The sequence below is a fragment of the Emydura macquarii genome, unplaced genomic scaffold (assembly GCF_026122565.2).
Source record: "Emydura macquarii macquarii isolate MOO-44397 ecotype Brisbane River unplaced genomic scaffold, CSIRO-AGI_Emac_v2 contig_1644, whole genome shotgun sequence".
Taxonomy (NCBI): Eukaryota; Metazoa; Chordata; order Testudines; family Chelidae; genus Emydura; species Emydura macquarii.
The window spans coordinates 23,576,557-23,603,406 of record NW_027131781.1 but is presented as its reverse complement, the minus strand read 5'-3'; the positions used below and the strand labels follow the sequence as shown (position 1 = coordinate 23,603,406).

The 26,850-nt window shown below is 42.6% G+C and overlaps 1 protein-coding gene across 3 annotated transcripts in view; it reads right to left on the bottom strand.

Moving 5' to 3' along the window:
- CGNL1 (cingulin like 1) overlaps positions 1-26,850 on the bottom strand; it is a 100,199-nt gene that overhangs the window by 43,707 nt on the left and 29,642 nt on the right. For all 3 annotated transcript variants that reach the window (XR_010921327.1, XM_067555898.1, XM_067555899.1), the window contains exons 2-8: positions 22,318-23,923; positions 21,522-21,616; positions 20,042-20,135; positions 18,427-18,528; positions 17,210-17,358; positions 16,477-16,612; positions 7,809-8,021 (exon numbers count right to left, since the gene is read on the bottom strand). Coding sequence is in view for 2 of the 3 variants with exons in the window: in XM_067555898.1 (XP_067411999.1) it covers positions 7,809-8,021; positions 16,477-16,612; positions 17,210-17,358; positions 18,427-18,528; positions 20,042-20,135; positions 21,522-21,616; positions 22,318-23,904 (2,376 nt within the window). In the remaining variant the exon portion in view is untranslated. The remainder of the gene's footprint in view (positions 1-7,808; positions 8,022-16,476; positions 16,613-17,209; positions 17,359-18,426; positions 18,529-20,041; positions 20,136-21,521; positions 21,617-22,317; positions 23,924-26,850) is intronic.

Sequence of the window (26,850 nt, the reverse complement as noted above, 5' to 3'; positions counted from 1 at the left end):
GAGAAAGGATTAACCTCTCAACAAGCAGTTATTTCAGTGTCATATTATCTTCTTAGCTTTGTATCATGACATGGTCAGATTGGCTTACGTCAACAGTTTTGTCAAGGTCATAAGTAGACGCAAAGAATACAGTAAAATATTAACTAATGTTCTACGCTTGTACTGTAGCTTGTTAAGTAAGTTTCCCCTCCATCCCCATCTTATCAAACTTAGGATGAGCCATAACCATTTGTTGAGAGCCACCTTAAAATAAGTAAGCACACACTGCTACCCTACTAATAAAGATTTAAGAGCCTCAGATGGTATTGTCAGACAGACACCTGAAAACACAACGTTCCATTTACTTTCAAATTATCTTTCAAATGCCTGCAACAAAACTATAATACTGCTGAAACTAGTTTACAATAGGATTGCCAGGTTCAGAACTATCACTAGGGATACATCATATATTTACTTAGGTGAGGTATATAGGGAGAAGATGTAATGGTATGTTGGGGGAAGATGCACTCTCTTGTTTTTAATAATTAGATTTCTTCAGGCTGCTCGGCATCCATCTATCTGGGAACAGGCAGATGGATGGTTAAAGCCATATTAGCCTCAGCATGCTGCACCTCTAGGTAATGGGGCTGAGAGGGCATTTGCTTTCTGGAATTCTGGCAGCCTCTCTCTCTTCCCACCCCGCATCTTGTTTAGATGTGACACAATCCCTTTTGGATCAGTCTTTACAGGGGAGTGCAGCTCTGAGGTACATTCTGCATCTATCTGAGGAAGAAGATTAACATTTCACGATTTGTTTAACACTTGATTCATGGATGTTTAAATGAGCATGGTGCTGTCAAGAGGCAACTTTTAGGCTTTCGGGCTATTTGCCAGGCTTTGGGAATAAGACTTCCCCAAATGCTGTGGGTGTTAAATACACATGTAGAAACAGGAGAAGTTGGGAAACAAAATTTAAAAATGTAAATAAATATACAAGCTTCTTGCAAACAGCAGCTCAAACAAGAAGCAAATTTGGTTCTCTATAGCACGCTGCGCCAGATCATCAGCGAGTGTAAATTCACACTGCACCTTTGAACTCAGTGGACCAACACTGATTTACAACAACTATGATACTGATCCTTTGTATTCAAGATATCCCAAAGTGGCCAGAACAATGACTTAGGTTTTTGGTGGTGCAGTGACTCCGTAGGTAAATATAATACCATTTATTCACTCAAGAGTAGCTTATATACCCTGTTGCATTAATTTAGATGGAATAAATGGGTCAAAAGTGTTCACATAACCTAGTCATTGTCAAACATTAAACAGTGTTAAACAAGGTCTGGGGTTTGGTATACAGAGATCTCAGCCTACTTATATCATGGCAAACACACCATTAAAAATCCTGTTAACCATTTATTAAAGATACAGAAAAGAAGGAAAAATAATTAAAGCATTTGAAATGTACTATATTAGATAATGCTTTCATTTTAACAACATCCCTCGTTCCCTTTCCTTTAGTTGAAGAAAGTTTCAAAAGGAAAACACCCATGTTTAACATTCTCCTAGATGGCATTAAAACGATAACTGTCCTTTTGAGTAAAAAAGAAGTTAGTTGAGATGGGCAGTGCTGTTGTTGTTGGTATTGTTGAAGTCCAATCCTTTTTCATCTCAGATGCTGTTTGGAATTCAGCTGGAGCTGGTAGGGATGGCAACATCATCTGGATCCCTCTCTTGGGCCCAGTCTGGTCAAGACATCTCTCAGGATCGAGATGATAAAGGCCTGGGGTCCCAGGAACTGGTGGGGGTGGCAGCCAGGATGGTGAGGCTCGCTCCAGTAACTTCCATCTGGTTTTCCCAATTCCCCCCTCCTCCAAGTTTCTTTCTTTAAGGACTCAGAAAGGGAGTGATGGGCAGAATACCCCATCTGCTCATTATTTTGTCCACCAATTATCTCTAATATCTGACACACCAATTTTGGTTAATTAGTTTTCAGTTCCACATCTTCTGTTTTTACCACATATGATTTTAACATAGTCCTTAAACGATATCAGCAGGCCTTTTTGTTTAAACTAATTCAGTTTCTCTGTCTCCCTTTTGTACCTTTTTCCATCAACATTTCTTATTATAGGTTATTGTGACATCTTAGGAACTTTCACATACTTTCTACTTAAAACCACCTCAGTAAAGTGCCCTTCAGGATCAGGCCTTTGGTTGAGTACAATAAGATGTAGAAGCAGCGGGAGCCCACTGCAGAGGACATCATTCAAGGCCTGATGTGGGGTCTTTCCCTTACTCCGCTCTCTTAAAATGGCAGCTCCCATGTGGAGATATGTATTTGTTGTGTGTGTCTGCTGTGCAGGCAGGAGACATACTACAGAGGAAATGGAAGGGCATAAGAGGGCTAATACTAAAAAGCCCAATCAATGATAGGTTTGTATGCCTCTGATGTCAGAGTAAAGAATAGCCCATTATTCCAGATTCAGTTATGTTTCAGTTTATATTTATACTATTTCAGTGAAGTTACATTTACATAGAGTGGACATATGGTTTAGCCCAGCATCATTTACAGTGTTTTAATCCAGGTTTGGTTAAACTCTGGTATAAAACAAATGGCTGCTGATCTATGTGGAAAACATTTTCCATTATCTTTGATGAGAAAGCCTCATGCTATCAAGTCAGGTCAGATAAGATATGACCTTTACTTTCATTTCAAAGATTCTCTACAGCTCTAGGATTGATCCACTGCTAACCAGTACAGATCACATAAAGATGAGGTGTCAGAGATTAGTCTCATTATAGTCCATAATGAGAAACATTTAAGATACATTATTTTATATCTAAAACAATGGAGAACATAATAGGGGGCAGATTAAGAATGGTGAGATAGGGATAGGTTGAATTTTTAAACATATAAAGTAGGTGAAGGGAGCCTCAACAAAAATTACACTCTCTATAAATACCCTGTGAAAATACACGAAGACTGACCGTATAATCTGTACTTCATAGACTTTGTCTAATGACTTGCCAAGATCATTAAGTAGATTTCTACATGAACAAAAACTTTGTTTCATGTTGATGCACTTTAGAGATAATGAAATTCTATCACAGAGTCATATGTTTTATGCTTTAAAGACTCAGAAAATAAGTTTGTGCAGAATTTAGAAAAATATTTTGCACAGAGCTCTTCAACGGCAAAGTTAACATGAGTCCATCAGTTGCAACTGATAATAATTTGAAAAGTTGTTTGTTTTCAGGGGGAATTTAAATTTTGTACTAAACAAGTGAAAGACCCAAATGCGCAGAGCCATTACTTTTATTTTGTGTTAGTTCAATAAAAAAATGTATTACCTAGAGCTATGTATTATTTCTTTCCCATTCTTTGGCTACGTACATAACATACATTCCATCCTGAATCAAAAAGTATTTGGTATTTTGTAAAATGTGACTTGCATTGGTTAGCAGGGCTTGAAGATTGCATCTGTGGAATTGCTTTTTAAACCAAGCATTACATTATTAACTTAAATAGAGGCAGTGATCTCACGAGGTAGATAGGAACAGGCCTGTTCAGTACTTAGACTAAAAACACTTTTAAGGGACAGTAGGTTTTCAAGGAAGTGGTGATTGTGGCATTATCCCTTGTGAATCCACATGCAACCGATTTCTCAACAGGATTCTCGGCAGTTTATTTTTTTTTCCCATGAAGTGTAAAATGCTACCATAATTTCACCAAATAGTTGTCTCCCACCCATTACCAATAATTCACACCAAATTGTATACTCAGTTAGAGGAGACCCAGAAAAGGACTCTGTCTTTTGTAAACTCTCTGCATAAGATTGTAAACTCTTTGGAACAGGAACTCTTGTTCAGTGCCTCATACTGCACTGAGCACACTGGTAATGCTTAACAGTTAAAAACAAAAGGGAAGGGGAACCCACTGGAGGTACTGTCTTTGAAAACGTGTCATAAAACTGACTTGACCTGCCGTGTGTGGGCATTAAACTTTCCATGGGACTTTTCACAAGAGTAGCAATGTTGTCTTGTGCTGGCCAAATTCCAACTGAGATAATTAATTCTGCCTCCCTAAACTCCTACTGATATTATTATCTATTGGGCAAAATTCTCCTCCTTCTTCCCTAATCTGCTGCATAGTGGTGTGGCGCACTGCATTCCACAGCAGAGATGGCTGCATTTCAGTGGTCGGCAAAGGGATTCTTATTTCTTACTTCTATGTCCTTGACTGTAATTACAGAGGTGCCATTAAATCAGTAGAGTAGAACCTCAGAGTTATGAACACCTTGGGAACAGAGGTTATGCATAACTTGGAAATGTTCGTACCTCTGAACAAAATGTTATGGTTGGTCTTTCAAAAGTTTACAAATGAACATTGACTTTGAAAACTTTACTATGCAGAAGAAAAATGCTGCTTTTAACCATCTTAATTTAAATGAAACAAACACAAAAACAGTTTCCTTACCTCATCAAATCTTTGTTTAAGCTTTCCCTTTATTTTTTAATAGTTTACGTACAACACAATACTATACTGTACAGTATTTGCTTTTCTTTGGTCTCTGCTGCTTGATTCAGTACTTCCGGTTCCAAATGAGGTGTGTGGTTGACCAGTCAGTTAATAACTGTGGAGTTCGTAATTCTGAGGTTCTATTTTATGCTATTTCTATAAAATGCTATTTACCCTTGGATGGAGAAGTACCATAAGAGTGTGGAAGTATTATTAAATGGAAAAGCAGTGTCTGCTCATTGTCTTATTGAATGTCAGGGAGGCCTTCACTGACAAGGGAAACCATGTTCTCTGTGACAAGTGTGACTGTCAATCAGGGACACCGAAATGAAAACTAAAGCAATGATAGGACACAAATGTCAGAGAGGAAGGGCATTACAGGAAAGAAAATGAAGATCTTAATATGGAAACCAAGAAAGGAAACCTTAATTCAATACTTAAATATCATCACACCATGATTTACCAATGATTTGTGGCAAAACCAACCATCAAATCAGTAAGCATATGCACATAGCTATACATATGACAGACATCTTCCTCTGTATTCCCATCAAATTACCCTGACTGTTTCTAATCTGGTATGAAAGACGTTCAAGTGGCATGCTAGTCATGCATACTGTAAGAGCTCAGTACTATACTTGTCAATCCACTTGAGGTATGCAATAGTGGACACATTTCTATTGATATAGGATTGCTACAAAGATCCCTTGCTGTTTTCATTGCAAACAGTTCCTTTTAGGACTACTACAAATTATAAACAATATTATTTGGTACACTGAATGTGAGATCATGGATGCAACATGAAAACAAACAACCCTGTACACATGCTGACACCTATGTAGCCCCATATACAAGATACCAGTATTCGCTTCTTGTGTGTGTGTAAAATATTCCTACAGCATTTACACATATGCTTGATTCATTACATACAATAGAATGACTCTTTTCAGCAGCCTTTAATGTAAACTTCCTGTATCCTGTCATACAATGTAAATATTGCCATGCTATAATAATGCAAACAATACTTAAACAGGTCAACACAACTTCTCTTATATAAACTATGCTTTTCATATTGATGTTTGTGTATCCACCACATTAGTTGTAAGACTAATAAACAGTGTCATATATAAGATTATAGTAGTTAAGATATGGAAATGACCCATTACAGCAGAGTCTACCTCCCTACAAAGGCAAGTTATAGTCTCCTGATAGATGATCTGTCAAATATACCACAACTGATTTTAGTCAAAGATTCTTTGCTGTGTCTGTTTTTGGTGAGATATTTTTAAAATGAGAATCATTAAGACTACCAGCATTTGAGAAATAAAAATGCTTGTAACCACTGTGATAAACTTTTATTTAAATAAAAGAAAATCACTGAAAATAAAAAGACAGTGCAGGAGGTGCCCTTAAGAGCTATGAAAATGAATTAAGTTTCACTTTTGTACATCAAATTAAACTCACTATTAGATTCTATGCTATGCAAGTAAAGAATGGATGGCTATTTATAACTACCTCTTAGCCACAGCAACCCAGTTATAGAGCCGTTTCCCAGACTCTATTATTGTTGTACCAAACAGAGTACTCATTCATTTCCTGTCATTTGCAATTACAGTTCTGTAACTGAAATACAGTAAATTACTATGGACTAACTTTGAAAGATGGTTCATTGGGGTTCAGCCGTCACAACAATTATTGTATAATAAAAAAATGATTTTAAGTGTTCCAGTTCTCTTTAAAAAAAGACTAATTTACTTGAAGCAGCTCACTATATTGAGAAATTTGCTTCACAAACATGCATATGCAGATAAAGGAAAATGAAAAATTTGGGCAAAGTCAGACAAACTCAATAAGAGGTACTGCACATTACAAATTAACTGGTGTGTGTAAACATCTACAAATCTCAGTTTTTAAACCATTCAAATAAATGGTATTTGTATCAGAAACAACAAATATACAGTAACTATCATAGCATTTTCTGTAAAAGTCCTTTCCCGCCAAACTTTACATAAAATAACAGAGCCTTCTTTCAAAAGCCTAATTTTATTTTCATTTTTCAGTATATTTTGGGCCAGCAATATCAAGATACCCATAAGTCACTTAGTACCAATAGGTATGTGGGATCAGGTGTGTAGTTCAGAGCTAATCTGAGCATTTTTGGTTGGGCCTTCAAAACTATTGTGTCTATTATGATCACAACACTATACACAGGGCTGAGTGTACCATTATGGCAAAGGTCAATGATATGTTTCATTTCAGAACTCCCAGATTTAATTGACACATTTGACATAAAATGGAAGGAAGGGATATTTGAGACACCACCAGCCTCCTGCCATAAAATCCAAATTTTATGAGAACTCATCACTTAGAAAAAGTGTACAAAGAACTCCTAGTTGCTTTTCCTTCAGAGAAGCTTCGAGAACAGAGGTCCCCAAACTGTGGGGTGTACCCCCCTAAGGGAGCATGAAGGAACATTCAGGGGGGCGCAGTGGGGCCTGGGCCAGCCCTCACAGGGAGCAGGGAGGAAGTGCTACCCAGCCCTGCTCTGCCCCCATCTCCACCCACAACCCCGGGTCCTGGCCCTGCTCCTGGCTGAGGACCGAGCCCTGGCTCCGGCCCCAAGGCTACAGCTCCAGCCCTGCTCCAGGCCACAGCTCCAGTCCCAGGGCTGCAACTTCTGGAGCTCCAGAACCAGCTCCAGCCCCACTGCGGCCCCACTCCCAGTTCCTGGTCCCAGCTGCAGCTCCGGCCCCAGCTCCTGACTCTGGCCCTGATCACAGCTCCCAGGGGACACGGACCAGATGTGTGGGGAGGGGAAGGAAAAAAGGGGAGGATGACCCAAAAGTTTGGGGACCATTGTTCTAGGAGGATTCCTCTGGAGGACAGCGCTAGATTCACACTTCTCAAAAAGGCTCCATGCCTCTATCCAGGAGGACCATCGTATTGCTATCACTGGCGAGCAAGATGCACTTGACAATCTAAAGGCAGCCCTCAGTGTTCAGACATGCCTTTGGGCCTATAACCACCATTCTGTCAGACACTCTCTTTTCTAAGTCTATAGAGAAGCAAAATTAAGCATGTTGTAAATAATAATTTGACTTTGGATCCAGAATTTGATCTACTGTAAATCAGCACAGTTCCACTGAAATTAGTGAAGTTACACTGAGGTTCACCAGCTGAGGATCTAGACCACAACTTTAGCTATTTATTGTGCTGATATCACAGCAGGATTTGAAAGCATATTATCAAAAAAGCCTGGTATAGGTAATTTTTTTTCTCACAAAGATGTATTTTTCACCATTAAGCTCACCTTTGTTGCCTCTTCTAGAGCCTCTCTTAGATTGTGAAGTTCTTTGTCATGTTGTTCTTTAAGTTTATCTATCTCCTGGTCATGGTTAGATACTTCTTCTTTCAGTGCTCCTTTTAAAGCAGTCAGTTCCCGCTCTCTTTTTCTCAATATTTCTTCTTGTTGTTCTTTTGCCATCAATATTTCTTGCAGATCCTGCTTCATTTGCATCAGCTCCTAAAATGTTTAGAAAAACCACCAAATTAAAACTCCTCTTTTGTAGCTGGTTCTAACAAATGGATATTGGGAAGCTCATAATTGGTTTCTGTATAACTATGGTATTTCAGTCATAGTATATGGTATAAAACAGTGTTTCTCAACCTTTTAAGTAGCAAGTACTCCTTAACTCCTGAAAATTTTAATAAGTACCCCAACACTCAATTTTCCACGTGATTTTATATTTACAGACTAATGTGAGCCATATGTTGGAAGAAGGGCAGAGTATATAAGGTTGTGATATGACAGATGTCAGATCCAGTGGGGGTAGGATTATTACCTTTACACCAGGGGTGCACAACTCAAGTATGTACCTGGGCTAGGGTGATGTCGGCCAAAGCTAGGAGGCTTTGAGAAGCCTGCCAATGCTGGGGAATATAAAGCACCGCACAAAATTTTTTGCCATAGATTTGAGAGGAGTAAGGGGTGAGAGAGAGACAGGGACGGAGGGCGAAAGAGCAAGATAGGAAAAGAGGATAACTGGAAAATCTGGGGCTGTCATAGTTTTCAATTTCACTGTTCAGCTAGAGCAGTGAAATTGACAAGTTTTCTGGGCACTGGGCTTTGAGCCAGAGAGGGGCGCTGCCACCTGGGCAAGTTGCAGGCGGCTGCCACCTGACTGCCGGCCCAGGAGATGGGCAACTGCCACCCAAACTGAGCTGGGGCAGAGGCGGCTTCTGCGCTCGCTGGGACCTAGGGATGTGGGCAGGCGGCTGCTGCCCATCTTCAAGCTGCGGTGCTGGAGGCTGTCCCTTGGTTCGGAGCTAGGGCATGGGTGATTGCCACCCAGCTGTGAGCCCAGCTCAAGAAACCCAGGATGCTGCCACCGGGCTCCCACCTGGGAGCTGGGACCACGTGGGAAGCGGGCTGCAGCTGCCCGGCTTCCCCAGAAGTCGGCCGCTGCCGGCCGCCTCCTCTTCACTCTGTTTTTCCCCGGGTACCCCCTGCCTGTCTCTTGCGTACCCCCAGGGGTACATGTACCACAGGTTGAAAAAAACATGGTTACTTACCAGTAACTGTTGTTCTTCAAGATGTGTTGCTCATGTCCATTCCAGCATAGGTGAGTGCACGCCAGCGTGCATGGTTCCCGGAACTTTTTTCCCCTTAGCAGACCCCATAGGGTCGGCTCTAGTGCCTCCTGGAGCCCCGCACACATGCTGCGGTATATGAGGCACTGCCAACCCTACGGCCCATCAGTCCCCTCTCTCTGCCAACTCGGACATAGGGGACGGAGGGTGGGTGTGGAATGGACATGAGCAACACATCTCGAAGAACAACAGTTACTGGTAAGTAACCATGTTTTCTTCTTTGAGTGATTGCTCATGTCCATTCCAATATAGGTGACTAAAAAGCAATACCTTGGACGTGGGTAGGAATTACCAGTGAGCTGCCCTCAGCACAGCTCTGCTGAATTCCGCGTCCTCTCTCGCCTGCTGAACAATGGCATAGTGGGACATGAAGGTGTGCACCGATGACCAGGTGGCGGCTTTGCAGATGTCCTGCAGGGGCACTCTCTCCAGGAAGGCCGCAGAGGAGGCCTGAGCTCTGGTTGAGTGCACTGTGATGACACCTGGAAGCGGCACATTCGCCTGCTCATAGCAGCACTTGATGCAGGATGTGATCCACGTGGAGATGCATTGGGTGGAGACAGGTGATCGTCTCATCCGGTCCGCAACCATGACGAAGAGCTGTGTCGACTTCCGGAACAGCTTTGTCCTCTTGACGTGGTAGGCCAGGGCTTGTCTGACGTCCAGCGAGTGCCATCTCCACTCCTCCTCCGAACCATATGGTTTGGGAAAAAAAACATGGGGAGGAAAATATCTTGGTTATAATGAAACTGGGAAACCACCTTGGGCAGGAAGGCTGAATGAGGCCTCAACTGCACCTTATCCTTATAAAATACGGTGTAAGGGGTCTCCGAGGTCAAGACCCTAATCTTGGAGACCCTCCTAGCCGAGGTAATGGCCACCAGGAAGGCTACCTTCCATGACAGGATAAGCAGAGAGCATGAAGCCATGGACTCAAAGTGGGGCCCCGTGAGTCTAGAGTGGACTAGGTTGAGATCCCAGAGAGGCACCGGGTCACGGACCTGCGGATAGAGCTTCTCCACCCCCTTGAGGAACGTGACCGACATGGGGTGGGAGAACAGGAATCTCCCCTCTAGCGGCTGATGGAAGGCCGAAATGGCCGCCAGGTGAACCCTCAGCAAGGCCAACGCCAGACCCTGAAGCTTTAGCTGGAGCAGGTACTCCAAGATAGTTTGAATAGGAGAGAGGCTTGGCAGAATATCCCAGGACTCCGCCCACCAGGTAAACTGCTTCCACTTAGCCCGATACACGACCTGTGTTGAAGGTTTTCTGCTGCCCAGCAGAACTTGTTGGACCTGCGCCAAGCAGGCTCTCTCTCTCCCTCCGTCAGCCACAGAGCCCCCAGGCCGTGAGGTGCAGGGAGTCCAGGTCTGGATGCAGCAAGCGACCGTGGTCCTGGGAGAGAAGATTGTGCTGCCTCAGGAGCTCCACGGGTGGGGCGATCGACAGGTCCATCATCATACTGAACCAATGCTGTCTCGGCCAGGCTGGGGCGATGAGTATCACATCTGCCCTGTCCCTCTTGATTTTCAAGAGAACATTGGGCAGGAGCTGAATGGGGGGAAACGCGTACATGAGGGTCCCCATCCATTCGATGAGGAACGCGTTGGATATCGATCCCAGTTTGCGACCCCAGAGCGAGCAGAACCTCAGGCACTTCTTGTTCCAGGACGATGCGAACAAGTCCAGCTGGGGAACACCCCACTCGTGGAAGATCAAAGTCACGACCTCCGGGTGCAACGACCAGTCGTGGAGGGGTAGAAATGACCTGCAGAGGTGATCCCCCTCATCGTTCCTCACCCCCAGGAGGTGAGAGGCAGATAAGTGGAAGTCGTGCCTCACTGCAAAGTCCTACGGTCGTATGGCCTCCTGACAGAGGGCCGAGGAGCGCGCTCCCCCCTGCTTGTTAATGTAAAACATGGCTGCAGTGCTGTCCATCAGCACCTGCACCACCCTGCCCGTCAGGAATCGGAGGAACACCTTGCACACTAATTGAATGGCCCTGAGCTCCTTTACATTGATGTGCAGGCATTTTTCCTCCTCCACCCAGAGCCCCTGAGTGCTCAGGTTGGTGCTGATGTGGGCTCCCCATCCCACACCCAAGGCATCTGATATCAGGGTGACAGATGGAACGAGGTCTCTGAACGGGACGCCCCTCATCACTATCTCAGGAGTCCACCACCAGTTCAGGGAGGCTAGGACGAGCGGGGGAACCGTGACCACCTTGTCCAAGAGGTGTCTGCTCGTCACATAAGCCGAGGCCAACCACACCTGAAGCAGCCAAAGCCTCAGGCGAGCTAGCCTCACTACATAAGTACAGGCCGCCATGTGGCCTAACAGCTGTAGGCAATGCCTGGCTGTTGTCGTAGGGCATCGGTGCAGCTGGGTGATGATCAAGGCCATGGCCTCGAACCATGGCTGAGGGAGGAAGGCTCTGGCTTGGATAGTGTCCAAGGTGGATCCTATGAACTCTATTCGCTGCACCGGGGTTAGCGTGGACTTCTGCTTGTTTATGAGCAGTCCCAACCTGTTGCACGTAGTGCAAGTGAGGGTGACACTATCTTGCACATGGGACCTGGACCTGCCCCCTGATTAACCAGTCGTCCAGGTAAGGGAAAATCTGTACACCTCTGCGCCTCAGGTGGGCCGCCACTACCGCCATGCATTTGGTGAACACTCTGGGGGCTGATGAGAGGCCAAAGGGCAGGGCCATAAATTGGTAGTGGGAACCAGCCACCATGAAGCGAAGGAAACGCCTGTGGCTGCGGAAGATTGACACGTGGAAGTATGCGTCCTTCAGGTCGAAGGCGGCATACCAGTCTCCTGGATCCAGAGATGGAATGATGGAGGCTAGGGAGATCATGCGAAACCTGAGTCGCTTGAAGTATTTGCTTAGGCAACGCAGGTCTAATATGGGTCTCAGACCCCATTTCGCCGTGGGGATGAGGAAGTACCTTGAATAAAACCCCTTTCCCCTTTTGTCTTGGGGGACCATTTCTACCACTCCCTGGTTGAGGAGGGTGACCACCTCCTTCAGGAGAAGTTGCTCGTGAGAGGGGTCCCTGAAGAGGGATGGAGTGGGGGGATTATGTGAGGGGGTGATGTAAATTGCAGGGCGTAGCCCCAAAGGACTATCCCGAGGACCCAACGGTCCGACGTGATGCTTGCCCATTCAGAATAGAAGGGCCTTAGACTGTGCAGGAAGGGGTGAGGCAGATCCAGGGAAATGATATGGGTGCCACCCTCGGGTGCACCATCAAAATTGACCCTTACGATTACTGGACCCCTTGGGGGGCCCCCTGCTGGGAAGTCGAGGACAAGCTAGGGGGCTGGTTCCGCCTTCTAAACCCCTTGTTTCTGTCCCTGCCCTGCTGGGCTAGAAGGGCCTAGGCGGAGGATGTGGTTGCTGCTGTGCCTGGGGCCGATTGTGCCGCCTTGAAGCCTGGGGCATGTACAGGCCCAGGGAGTGGAGTGTGGCCCTGGAGTCTTTGAGGCCATGCAGCTTAGCATCTAGTTTTGTCTGAAAACAGGCCCGCCCAATCAAAGGGAAGGTCTTGGAAGGACTGCTGCACCTCCTGAGACAGCCCCGAAGACCGCAGCCACAAGCAGCGCCTCATGGCGATGGCAGAGGCTATTGCCCTGCTTGCCAAACTGCGGCATCGCTGGACGTTTGAAGGGCCGCCCTAGCCACTGTGATCCCTTCGTCTGGTACCGTGGCGAAGTCTGTGGTCTGGTCTTGGGGCAGGGCCTCAGCGAAGCGCCTGAGGGAGTCCCATAAATTGAAATTGTACCTGCCTAGCAGGGCCTGGTGGTTGGCAATCCTAAACTGTAGGGCTGTCGTGGAATACACTTTCCTCCCAAACAAGTCCAGTTTCTTATTGTCCTTGTTTTTGGGAGTAGACCCTTGATGGCCTTGTCTGTCCCTTTGGTTGGCCGCGTCCACCACCAGGGTTCCCAGGGCTGGGTGGGTAAATAGGAACCCCAACCGCTTGGTCGGAACATAATACTCTTTCTCGGCCCCCTTAAATGTAGGGGCGACCGAGGCCGGGGTTTTCCACAGGGCCTTAGCAATTTTAAGGACCCTGTCATGTACGGGAAGGGCCACCCTTGCTGGGGCATCTGCCCCCAGCACACTGAAGAGGGTATCCTCTTCCTCCTCTAGTTCTTTAATCTCCAGGTTTAAGTTAGAGGCCACCCTCTTGAGCAGCTCCTGGTGCACCCTGAAGTCTCTCAGTGGTGCCATGTGGTCCCTGGAGGCTGCCTTGTCTGGGAAGGAGAAGGACTGCCAAGGCACAGTCTGCGGCTGGTCCCTCGCTCCCGACGGCAGGGCCCTGTAGAGGGTCCCTCCCCTGGGTCCGATTCCTCGTCCGAGGAATGGTCTCTATGGGCTTTGTCCAGTGCGGGAGGCGCAGACTAGACCCCCGACAATGGGATGGACTGTGGCCCCGGTCCCATTTGGATGCCCCATGTGCCCCAATAAGGCCATTGCTGCTGCCAGAGACCCTGTGGCCAAGCAGAGGCTGGCTGCGGCACCGGCTGGGGTGTCTCGTGGGGGCGTCGGCTGCCCTTACTAGCGTCGCCCCGGCTGCCCCCTTTTCGGGACCCCAAGCCACTGGAGCAGTGATGGCAGGCCTGCCTCCAGCTCCCGGTACCGCTCCATGCCGGGGACCGACCTCTTGACGCCTTTGATGTGGAGGACGACAAGGACCGCCTCCTCGATCGGTGCCGGCGGGCAGAGGAGCGCTCTGAAGAGCTCAAAGTTGTCGAACGCCGTCTCGGCACCAACGACTTCCTATGCCATTTGCCCTTAGAACAGGAACAGTGCCGACGGGAGCATCATGGTGCCGATCCTGAGTCCGTCGACCGGGTGCTGCGCTTCCGCGAGGGCAACTAGGTTCTGCGCCACGCTGGTGTGGGTGAGCCCTTCAGTACCGGGCTCTCAGACCGCAACCTGGATCTGCGCCGGCTGGTTGCGGGCGATCCCCTCGGAACTGGGGATTGGGATCTAGCACCGTCCCCGTGCTGCACGGCTGAGGTCGAGCAGTGCAATCTTTCCCGCACTGCCTCCTGTGTCGGGGACCGACTTTGGTGCCGAGGGGAGGATCTGCTCGACGAGATGGACTCGGAGCTGCTGTTAGGGGAGCGTCCTTGCTCTATCTTCAATGGCCGTCCGGCAGGAAACTTTTCCACCCTTTCCGGGGGTCTCCATCACCTTTTGGGGGGACCCAACACGGGCTTGCCCTGGGACACCAGCCCTCTCCCCCTCGGCTGAGGGGGGAGCAGAGGCGGCGGAGGCAAGGCCAGCAAGGCTCTTGCTGCCTGGAAAGCCTCCAGTGTCGACGGCGCCAGCAGGGGCACTCCCCCAACCCCCAGGAGTCGGGGGAGGATCCCTGCTTGGAGATGCAGGTGCCAGAGAGGACTCGACGGGCCGTGGCTGGTGCATCTCCGAACTTGACCCTACCCGTACCAACGGTGCAGGGGAGTGTCCACGCTCCATGCGCTGCTTCTGCTTCTTTCTTGGTGCCGGGGATACCTCTTGGCGCCGAGTCGAAGTTGGTGCTGGGGGTGTGCTCCGCACTGAGGTCACGTTCGGTGCAGACGTAGATCGGGTGGGCTCGGAGGCCAGGCGGACCACTGCCTCCATGAGAATGGCTTTTAACCGAGTATCTCGGTCCTTCTGTGTCCTCGGTTTAAAGCCCAACAGATCTTGCATGCTTCTTTCCTGTGTTCTTCCCCTAGGCACCTAAGGCAGCGGTCATGGGGGGTCGCTCTGCGGGAAAGCATTCCCGCAGGAGGCACAGGGTTTAAAGCCAGGTGACCCGGGCATGGCCGGGCCACCTTAAGCCCTTCAGGGCTTCTAAACCATCTCTAAACTAACACTATTTAACAGTACTTAACTACTTAACTACACTAATGAATAATAACGAAGTTCAACAAAGGGGAATGGTACTTGCAAAGAGCAAGATGTCTTTCCAGCAACCATCACAGGCGGAAAGAAGGAACTGAGGGGCCGTAGGGTCGGCAGTGCCTCATATACCGCAGCATGTGCGTGGGACTCCAGGGGGCACTAGAGCTGACCCTACGGGGTCTGCTAAAGGGAAAAAAGTTCCAGGAACTGTGCACGCTGGCATGCACTCACCTATATTGGAATGGACATGAGCAATCACTCAAAGGAGAACTATGGTATAAAACATCTTCTCCTGGATTCAGCTGTGTCATCTCAACTGGCTCTGCTGCTTCTCTTGCAGACCTTGCTATTGTTCACCAAGAGCACAGTAAATCTCCTAAATTCTTGTTGATGGCTGAGTACTGGTCTCCAGTATAGCTGGGTACTCCTGCATGTTTTTGTTCTTACATATTTTTGTTACTGCTATCTTCGAAGTAATATTTTCATTTACTGCTCTACATGCACATTTAAGCAACTATGTGACAATCAATGTGCTTCTAATTTGCTTTGCTGTGGTCAGCTTTTCTTTATAGTCTTATATTAAAAAGAAGTGTGCTCTAGTAGATAGAGGTTAATTTTATTCCAGGATTAGCCACAGACTCACTGTGACTTTGGATGAGTCACACTCTGAACCTTTTTATTCCTTTCTCCATTCCATTCTGTATGCACTACTCCATTCTGTAAAATTGAGGTAAGGCTTACCTGCATTGTTGGGGTGATATGAGGCTTAATTCATATTTGTGAAATGCTTTGAGATCTTTGAATGAAGTTGCCGCACTCATTCACTACAGGGCTGAGGTGGGAGCCCAGATTGTAGGTTTCTCTGTTTTCTTTTCTATCAACGTAAAACTGGCTTATAAATTGCATGCTGAAATCCTCAGAAAATAAAAGCCATGATGAAGGACATAATTGACCTGAAAGATTACTCTGCTGTATCTGTGACCACAGATTGGCATATGTTTTTTTCAAACCGGTCAAACTAAGGATCTCTAACACTCAAGAGTTTTACTCAAGCCATTCTCTGCTCATTAGAGTCTTTTCCATTGAGAACTCTGGCAGATTTGTTGGGAGGATTCTTAAAACTGCAACAAAATACTTTACATGAAAGTTACTATGTTTTCTTAGTCTGCTGTGTCTCAATAGTGTACTTTCATGTCCTACAAAGAGAGCACTGACCAGAAGTTGAAAGATAAAAAACACCAGGGCAGTTCATAGCTCATCCCAGAGTTCTATATATAAAGGGGAAGCCAGTATCTACTAGCTGGCAATCTTTAAAATTAGATAGTGGCTTGTTTCCACAACTCCCATTCAATGGGAACATAGATACAACTGTTCAGGATATCCTCACACACACTATTCTTGAGCTTCTTTTATTACTAACCTCAATCAGAACCTCTTTCTCCCCATCATCAGCATGCTTTGCGTTATCCAGTTCATCATGCATTTCAGAGAGCTGGTCTTGGAGGTCCCTGATTTCAGTCTGGTGTTGCTCCCGCTCCATCTTCACTTGAAAAAGTCTCATTAAGGGGGGGAAAAAGTTAGGTTTATAGTGGTGTTAAAATTGTTTTTCAAGTCCCATAAAGTGCTGAGGACCTGCTCCTCCTCTTCCAACATGGGATGGGATCAAATGAGGCAATAACAGTAGAAGCTGTGGAGGGGATATTGGTCATTCCCCCACAAAGGAGAATATGACTTCGTCTTCACTCTAATAGTAGAAATGGGATATTTTCTTATGCAGCAAATATACACAGGTGGAATACTGAACTTTATTTTAGACTTAATGTTTTTCATTGGTAATAACGTTGGCTGTAGTGCTTATGCATTTAGGTTTTTTAAAAACCCTATCTGTACTGCATGTCCATGCAATATAAGTACAATCTGCATTAAGACAAATATTAAAATTTTAAAAAATCTAAGTTTTGCCTCAAATATCCCCAGATGGTCAGTTTTGAGGTAATAGTTTAAACACATCAGGTAATAATAAAAGTAGCATGGCTTGCTATTGTATTGAGCTATTGATTTCTAAGCATCAAATTGGAGGGAAGGGAGTCATAGATAAATTTAATCTGCAGTATTTAATAGAGGAGCAAACTCCACACAAACAAGAAACTCACTCCTCCAGGTTTTTCCTTAGTTCCTTCTCACTTTCTCCTAGTCGCTTTCTTAAGGTATCTTTTTCTTGTACACTTTTGTCGAGTTGCCATTGTAGATCTTTCAGAGTTGCTCTTGTAGTGTCTATCTCTTGTTTGGCATTTTGCTGATTCTAAATTGTACACATTGAAAGTATTAAGCTGAGGTAACATGCTAACAACAAAGTGAAAGGCCCTTTTTTAAAAGGTATGAAAAGGTTCAGCCTCAACCATACTTCATTCTTTTTCAGTTACAGTATTAAACTACTGAGGTTATGAAATCTCATAAGAGGACCTGTACTGGAGAAGATAAGCATGGCTTTTGGACTCTTCTTAAAAATGTGAAAAGGAAAGGCTTCTCAATACTAGCCAGTCAGTCTCCACTACATTGATCCCTATCTCAAACTTAGAACGCACTATAATCTATTACAACTAGATTGCCTCCATAGCTTCTTCAGTGTTTTTAGCACTTCATCATTTTGAGTTCCAGATTGAAAATGAATGTTATATCTGTTTTATCTGTAATGACATGAATACAGTATATCCCACTCCAAATATGTCTCAGCATAATTACAAAGATTTTTTTTAAACTCTACTTTTGCAGCTATTCAAGAAAGTTTCACTTATGTACAAGAGTCTAATTCTCCATCATGGCATCCCAAGGGCTATGTGAAGAAAACAATGGGGAGAGATTACTTGTAAAAAAGTACAATATGTTAAACTATTCTTTAAAAAAAAAAAGAAGAATCTTCCATATAAGCAAAAAAGTGTAACCACATGATGCAAAGTGTTCACACTTCTCTGATATATTAAGCACTTATGCAAATTCTACCCATTAGTATGAGAACATTAGGATGCTTTACCTTATATTTATCGATATAAACAATGATTTTATGTTTTAATGTAGAAAATATGAGAAACCCACAAAATCATCTAGATCGTGTGGTCATAAACCCAGCAATACTCTTTTCACATACAAATTCCAAAATTCATAGCATCTAATTACATAAGCACACAAAGTTTACAACACACTCACAATCATTCCTCATTTAGGGACAGAATGTTTATTGGGGAGTTTAGCATAAATCTTATATAGAAGAAAATGTTAGCTTTATTGGGTTGATTGTTTGGCACTTGTTTAGAACGTCACAATTGCAATACTACTTCTATTCTTTATAAATGGAAGTAACAAAATATAATACCCTAATTTCTAAATCCAGCTTTTTCTGTAGCTCTGCAACCTTCCTCTCTAATTCTGTTCTTTGTTCCAGCAATGCTTTGACTTCAGCTGAAGAATCAGAAACCTACAATTAAACAGAGAGGTTTAATCCCAAAAGTCCAAGATATTATTTTCAGATTTCCTTTTAACACCAAAATTAAACCACAGACAGAACTAATAGAAAACATAGTAACAATCTGTTGTTTATAGTTAGCCAGAATTACATGAGCTTCTATGGGACAGTTTTAATATGGTTTGAGATAACCTAATATTTTCAAATACACGAGGATGTAATTCCTGTTCAACTTCTTGCTGCTTGCTCAAGGCATATTGCCAATAGCATAGAAAACATCTCAAAAAACCCATACTTGTGTTGCATAGATCTAAAAAAAATAAAGCCCAGATACACAACAATTAAATAAACCACTAATACTTTAAGCCAAATTCCATTCTGAGATTACTTCGTGCACCTTCTACAGACATCATTGGGAGTTGAGAATATGGTTCTGAGGGCAGAATTTGGAAAGCTACTTTTTATAACTATTCATTTTTGTTTCGTATTTTCATTCTGATCCCCTATAATCTAAAATAAAATTAATCCACCAGGTACTTAACATCCAGTCCTCTGATCAATATCATGGTAGCATATAGGCTTTTTTTTTTTTTTTTTTTTTGGGGGGGGGGGGGGGTTAGAATGAAAAAACACAGCTGGTATCTTGGCAGGTAATAGTAAACATTTATTTTTTGAATATGCAGACTGTCAAATTATGATACTGCACTACTGCTTTCAGTCTGCATCACAGACAACTTAATTAAAAAAACCACACAATAAAACACACACAAAAGACACAGCAATTCATGCCATTGTGATGAGAGGACATTCAGCACCGTTTTCAACAGCAATAGCCTTTCAGTGCATATGAGACACCAGCAGGAATTACTTTTAGGAGTTCATAGGAGTCTCCTCTCTCTCATCAACCTTATAGCCACAACCACTGGCAGATACCCTCACTATATCACAAACATTCACCCACAGAGGTATTGACAGCGTAACATTAAGGCAGTAGTGAGATATCGTAAAGTTACGCCTTAATTTGGGCCTCCGACACACAAATGCAAAACACACTTGGAGATGTCCTACATGGCACATTCCTCTACATTTACAGCTAAAAATGTGTGTAAACTTTCTCAGAGACCGCAGTCCAGCAAATTACTTAAGCAGAAGTAGTCCCACTAAAGTCAATGAGACTATTCACGTGCTTAAAGTGTAGGGTGACCAGAGAGCAAGTGTGAAAAATTGGGACACGGCGTGAAGGGTAATAGGCACTTATATAAGACAAAGCCCCAAATATCGGGACTACCCCTTTAAACCGGGACATATGGTCACCCTATTAAAGTGCCTTGCTGGATCAGGGCCATAGTATACCAATCCAGCTTGCGGATTTTGTGCATCTTTTCAAACTCATCCACTGTGTGCACTATGCACACCTTAGTTTCTTTTTACAAACCACGTAAACTGTTTTAGACAATCCTGCAGTTCTGTATGTTAGTATTTTAGAGCTACGAAACACACAAACAAAAGTGATTTGATTATTTACTTGTGCACTTCCAGCAGCTCTTGACTTTAAAGTTTGGATCTTCTCAAAAACCAGGTTGACCTTCCTCTTTGTGGCATCATCATTATCAGTGCTTCTGAAACATGAACACAACATAAGTAAACCATGCAATGAGTTAGGATACCAACTATTTCACTCTGGCTGAAATAAAAAATTCAAGCTTCCAAATTATATAAACACCATGAAAATCAATTAAAAGCAAATTAGAAATAGATTTTAAACTACTATGATATGAACACTTTAAATAAATTATTAAAAATATTTTAACTGCAAATATATTTTGGAAAATTACTTAGCTCTTTGATTACAATTCTGAGCTGAAGGCCAGTATAGCAATGATGGGTGTTCTGCATGTATATTATTGAATAAGCGGGTTGTAACTTTAATACAATTGAGTTTAAGTCCCAACTGTCAGAACACCCTCATTTTGGGATACCATAGCTACCAGAAATTCTGCTAAATCAACAGCCTAATATGCTTGAGGGGTGGGGTGCGTAGAAATATTAAGTATATTGTGTAGGTTTGAAATTCTCTGCTTCCCTTTCCCCTCCTCCCCCCTCGTTTATTTTTTTAAATTGGTTACTTTCAGAATATACAATAATAAAAATGTGACATTCTTTCACCTACAGAAGGCACCTGATGCAAAGGATATGGGGAACTTCTCTCAGACTTTCAGATGTACAGACCACTTTTTAATATACCAATTTAGGTATAGTTTCTGTGCTGCTCAATTCACGTGTTGTGTTTTTGAATGCTTCCTGAACTTTCCACACTACAGGACATGCACTTTTTCTTTTTAAATTAACTCTGACCCACAAATTTAATTTTTTAAAATTTTCTTAAAAGTACATTTAATCTGATTCTGAACAATATAGCTCACACAAATTCTGATTAGATGTGAATTCTGAGATCCTTTGTAACCTTCAAGGACATTGCTGAGCTACAGAGTAATGAAGTACTATAATTTTTAATTAACCTATACTCTTTGGTTAACAGCCTAATTTTATCTGTAGTGTATTTAATTTATAACTTCTTGTAAGAAAGAAGGATTACATCATCCATACATCCAATACAAGGTAATGCTTTACTTAGCCACTGGTCTGAGTAACAATGTGACGAATCAAAGACCTCTGCATTGGATACACACACAACTGCATTTACATCAATTTTAAAAGATAGGGTTTTTTTGTTTGTTTTAAATTGTTATATAAATTCGTATTAAGGGTGAGATCTCCACTGTAATTTTACAGCAGCTACTATACTCTGCTACTTCAATTGTTACCTAAGCGTCACTATTTTGTACGCAAAGACTGCAATGGGAATTAGGAATCTGAAAAACATCCAGAAGATTTTAGGTACATACCTCAAATGACCAGATAACCTCTCCCCAAAAATTAAATACAAATCCTCAAGGTGATACAATCTCCAATTTCTACTACAAAAATTAATTAAGTTTACTAACCCTTCCTTAAGGTAATTGTAAAGGATCTGCTTGGCTGTCTCCTCATTTGTTTGCTGGGTGAGCTCTTGCTGGCCCTTTAATAGATCAGGAGTTGCCTAAAAACACAAGGCTGGATATCAAAATACAAACTCTTTCAAGGATTTGCTTCTCACCTTTGCTTCTGCTTTGAAAGTCTTCATTCTATATAGCAATTTTATTGCCAAGGAAGAAGTTCATTGAGGGCATGAGCCAATGCTCACCAAAGTCAATGGGAGTTTTCCCATTGACTTCAATGGGCTTTAGATCAGTCCCTATAAGTGAAAGACACGCAGTGTACTTGTTCTTATTCTGACGGTAGTAGAAAATGTCACCAATCTTATCATAATCTTAAAATTACCAAGTATATCTTTGGGGCCATTGTAAAAAGCAAGCACATTACAATTCAACAAGAGAGAAGATGCACCCTGTTTAAAAAATATGCACATTATTTGCTGCAATGAGTATGTTTTAGTCAACACCACCACATTCTTTTACAACAACACTCCTAATGCCCGCCCTTCTCCCTCTCCCAAACAGGAATGTGACTGTTCTTTAAACTTTGCTTTCTACAACCACACCCAGAGAACAACTGTTAGACATAACATTCTGCAGCCTTCCTAAGATCAGGCTTCACTGCACATCATGGGAGTTTGGTCTAATGGCAAACTGCAGGATTTGGCCCATAGAAAATGTACATTTTATACAGCATACATCAGACAGCTTTAACTTACACAGTGCAGGTAACTTAAGAGAAAACATGTTGCATATTGAAAGTTACCTGTGTATTTGGGGCAGAAGAAAATGTTTTTACTGAAATCTTCTTTGTTCCTGGATCAGGTGGGATTGTAATTCGGTTTGGCAATAAGAGAGTAGAAGTTACTGTTTTAATTTCCTCTTTTTTATTCTGTACTGGGAGCGTGGATGATCTAAACATCAAACTTTCTCCATTAACTTTATTTTCTTTATTATATTGCAATGAACTGAAATGGCTGTTCTGAATTTCTTGAATGGTTGGTTGCAATTTGCTGACAGTTTGAGTAGCAACTTGTGTATCAGTGGAAGGCAACTTTTGCTCAAGAGATAATTGTTTCTGAAGGCAAATTTTTGATGGCCTAAGTAAGTACTCAGTTGATTTACCCAAGTTTTTACTAAATTCATCTAAGTAATCTGAATTCACATCCAGGCCTAAAGACAGTACACTGTCAACACTTCTTGATCTTTTACGATCATCTGGGTGAATTCTGTTCCTTTTTCCTGATCTACCTCTTCTCTGTGGACCAATTTTCCTATCAAACTTTTCAATTAGTTGATCAACTGCAGGAATTGAGCCAGTATCAATATCACGGCCTGTTCCGGGCAAAAATGGGATATACCTTCTATTTTCATGTCGATTAACATTGTCTGCATAGATAGCATACTCTTGGTCATCAAGTAAAAATTTATACAAGGAATTTGCAGAAGTTGGAGTGGTTGATGAAGATGATGATCTTCGTGACCCATCCAATGCTGGTCCAGCTGAATCTTGTCTGCGGAAAGGAAGAACATCTGGTCTAGTTTTCCTTGTTTCTGGATGGCCAGTTGGGCTATCATGTGGGGATCCTCCACTAGATGAAAGTAACTCCAATACATGCACTTCATTTGGACTGCTAGTAACATTTGGGCACTCAGACACATGTTTATTTTGGTCTTCCACTGCTACGGACCTGTTCATATGAACTGTTTTCACATTTGATTTGACTGACTCTGCAAGCTGTGGGTTTTTCTGTAGGGTCACTACTTTAGATGAAGAAGTCCAAGGCTTTGTTTCAAACTTGCCCTCATCTACAAGAGATTTAGGCTTATTGCAAACAGAAGATTGGTAGCTATCCAAATTCAAGTTATTTTTTTCAGGATCATAGGGTTGTAAAAGCTCAGGATGCCTTTGAAAGTTCAACAAATTGGAGGGTTTTAATGGTCCATCTTTAGCATCTGAGACTCCATTCTCGCCTTCATTCATATTGGTTTGCTTTAGGCTTTTAAACATACTAGGCTGTGTGTATTGTGTTCCAGGAAACTTCATTTCTTCACTGTTTTTCTCCCCCAATTTAAGAGCAGTATTGGAGTTTGGAGCTGACTTATTAATTATCTGAGATGTAACCTGTGGCCCATTTTCAGATAAAGATGAGTTTTCTGACAAACACCCCTCTGTATTGTTTAGTACTATGTAGGGATGCCCATCAATTCCTTGGACTCGAATACTGACACCATAAGATCCAGGCTTGGGGTGTTGTGTATTTCTAGCTTTGTATGCCTCATCATTTGCAAGCTTGAGATGAAATCCATAATCCTGTTGCACATGCTTGAAACCAGCAAAATATGGCTCCATGATTAACACAGGTTTTCAGCTATGAAAAAAGGACATACAAATATGATTTAATTTTGATTAAGTTTGATTATTTGATTAGCGAAAACATATATGCTGACCAAAAATCACAATATTTATTTTTATTAATAAGTAAGAACATTGAGCGTTTACATAATGTTTCCCTCTGTAGAGCTCTAAAGTATTTAAAGAGCTGGTGGGAGGAATAATTTAAATACAGAGAAAATAAGGCAGAGAAAGTTAAATGGTTTGCACAAGATCACAAAGCCAGTCAATGGTAGATTAGGACTAGAACCCAATCCCTTTACTCCTTTTAATCAACTGCTTCATACTCTGGACCAAACCACCTCCAGAGTAAAATGTTTTTAACTTTCAAAGAGATATTTAAAAGTTTGACATTCATTCCACAAACACAAGTGATTAAAGACCCATTGGAGAGACCTCATGGAAATCTGAAAAAAAACAAACTCTTAACGTATATATTTTCAACATATTTTTGTGCCCTTTTTATCAGGCACACATTTCATGGCAGCATCTCACCAGAGATTTCCAGACCTCCAAAACATAACATAGAGGTGATGAAAACACCCCAATGTGTGAGGAGGAAAAGAGAGGATTTCCTATTTCTTAGACTAGAGTCTAACAGGTGTGATGAACATTATATAATTTTTAGTAAAATGTTGCCATTTTGCCAAATGCAACTGTGTTGACTCAGGGGACATGATTCTATTGGAAATCACTGTTAATGTTGTAAATATGGTAACTGATTTAGTTGACACCGGCAAGACTGGCAAATATGCTAGTAAATTTAACCAAGCATCTATCTATTTGAAGAATTATTCACATACACCAGACCTTTCTCCTACAAGAGGGCACAAGTGTGAAAAACAGAGTAGAGCAAAGTGTAATAGGTTGCATTTTTACTGGTTACTTAAAACCTAATATGCTAATTTCATAGAAATGTGGGCAAGCAGAATATATAAGGGCTCATGATTACATCTTACATTTGCCCTTATGAAAATGTATATAGTCCAACTGTAACATAAACAAAAGCAATTTCAATCACTAACTTTATTTACATCTATTTTCCTGACAGTTCCATTTACCAATTATAATACTGCATAACTTGAAAACTGCAGATAAAATACTGATTATAATGAAAAGTATTCTTTGTATTGTTTTAAATGGTTTAGGTATTTTTATTCCTATTTATTCAGCCGTTAAGCATGTCTGTGAAAGTGAATAATGATGAGCAGGTAAATGAACTTATACAATACACGAAGTTCAGAGTCTAAGTGTGATAAACTGAAATAAACATCTGACAACTGATGTGGGTCAGAAGTGCATGCTGGCATAGGGAACAATGGTGCAACCACTCAGCACTAGTTTTTCAGACAGCAATGTTTCTAAAACATAACCTTTATACCATGAGCAGATTGTTGGGATTCAAGTATCTTTTGATTTAACATAGCTCTTACTCTGGATTTCTCTAGCTTTTTGACTGGAAGTGCATATCCCTCCCACTCAAATGTTCAGACTGCAGCCAGATGTTAAAATTAGCCATACTAACAAGAGAATGGTAGTAAGCATCAGGAGAGGAAACATGCAACCAGCTATTAACGGCTTTTAGATAGCTGAAGCAGTAGAAGGAGCTCCAACATCCTCATGCTTCCAAGTTCTGATTATATCTGTTTGGCTTTCGACATTTGTTTTCAGAAAAGGAAATGTGTCACTGTTTCCTAGAACTTTGCTATCCTGAGTCCTGCAAAAACTTTTCTATCATTCCATCACATTTTAGTCTAAAATATTGTTAGTTTTTAGGGCTTATGAAAGCAAATCCCTTTTAGATCTATCATCTCATCTACATAACTCATAGTGCTACAAATATTGTTTAATTATGCTATAAAACAATTAACTAAACAATCCTGCCATTGCTGTATCATTGCTTTTGGCTTGCTCCAGAAAAATCACCACTACCACCTGGCATTTCAAACAGATTCTCTGCTGAGCCGTAGAAATGGAAAAAATACTGTGAATATTACCAAATTTGATATTTCAGTTATACCAGCTGGAGCACCAATGCGGCTAAATGCAGGTTACGTGCACCAAAGCGGTTTTATTTCAAGGAAACATTGGACTAGAATAAATTTGAACCTTCAAAATTAAAATCTGTTTTCTTTAAGAGCTATTTCTTGGTTTTTTTTTAATTGCTTGTCTCTTTAGCTCTAAGATATCCATAAGGTCACCTAAAAGAGGGATGGGGACAATAATTACAAACTGGAGACAGAGTGCCATATGCTTAAGTCTGTCAGGGGAAGATGAATTGTGGGTAGGAGGATTGTGGGTATGTCAGAACTACTGAAGTCAAAATAAGCAGTAAGACTCTGTCTCAGAGTTATCAGGCCCTTTAAGTGGGCTAGGACTCAACTACACATGTACCAGGTGTGCTTTGCCTCCCCTGATGAAGGAGATTAAGGGTAGTTATGTGACAAAGTGTGGTTCTTAGAAGCCCTCAGTGCCAACTGTCAAAGAGTTCACTGTTCTGTAACAGTAACTCCTGACAGACCTGACAAACTCAGTACACCCACACATTGCTTTGATAATATTTATCCAGGGAGGATCAAGTGAAATTTCTAATAAAAGCTCATGCCGTACCGATCCTCATAATCACTGCAAGATATATGTATTTAAGGAGTTGTGTATATAAACAGGAAAATACATTTTAAAGTCTGAATCAAACCAGGAGTGTCAAGCAGGTTTTGACCAGACAAAGGATGAATATTCACCTGCATGCCTCAGTTCACATGTAAAACAGGCATTGTAAATCAACATAATGGAAGCCCGTCCCCATACGATGTCAACATGAGGAAATGGAGGCAACGTGGAACCAGCACACCAGAGAATAAACCAAGAGGATCAGCCTGACTCTGGGGACAAAACAATGAACTT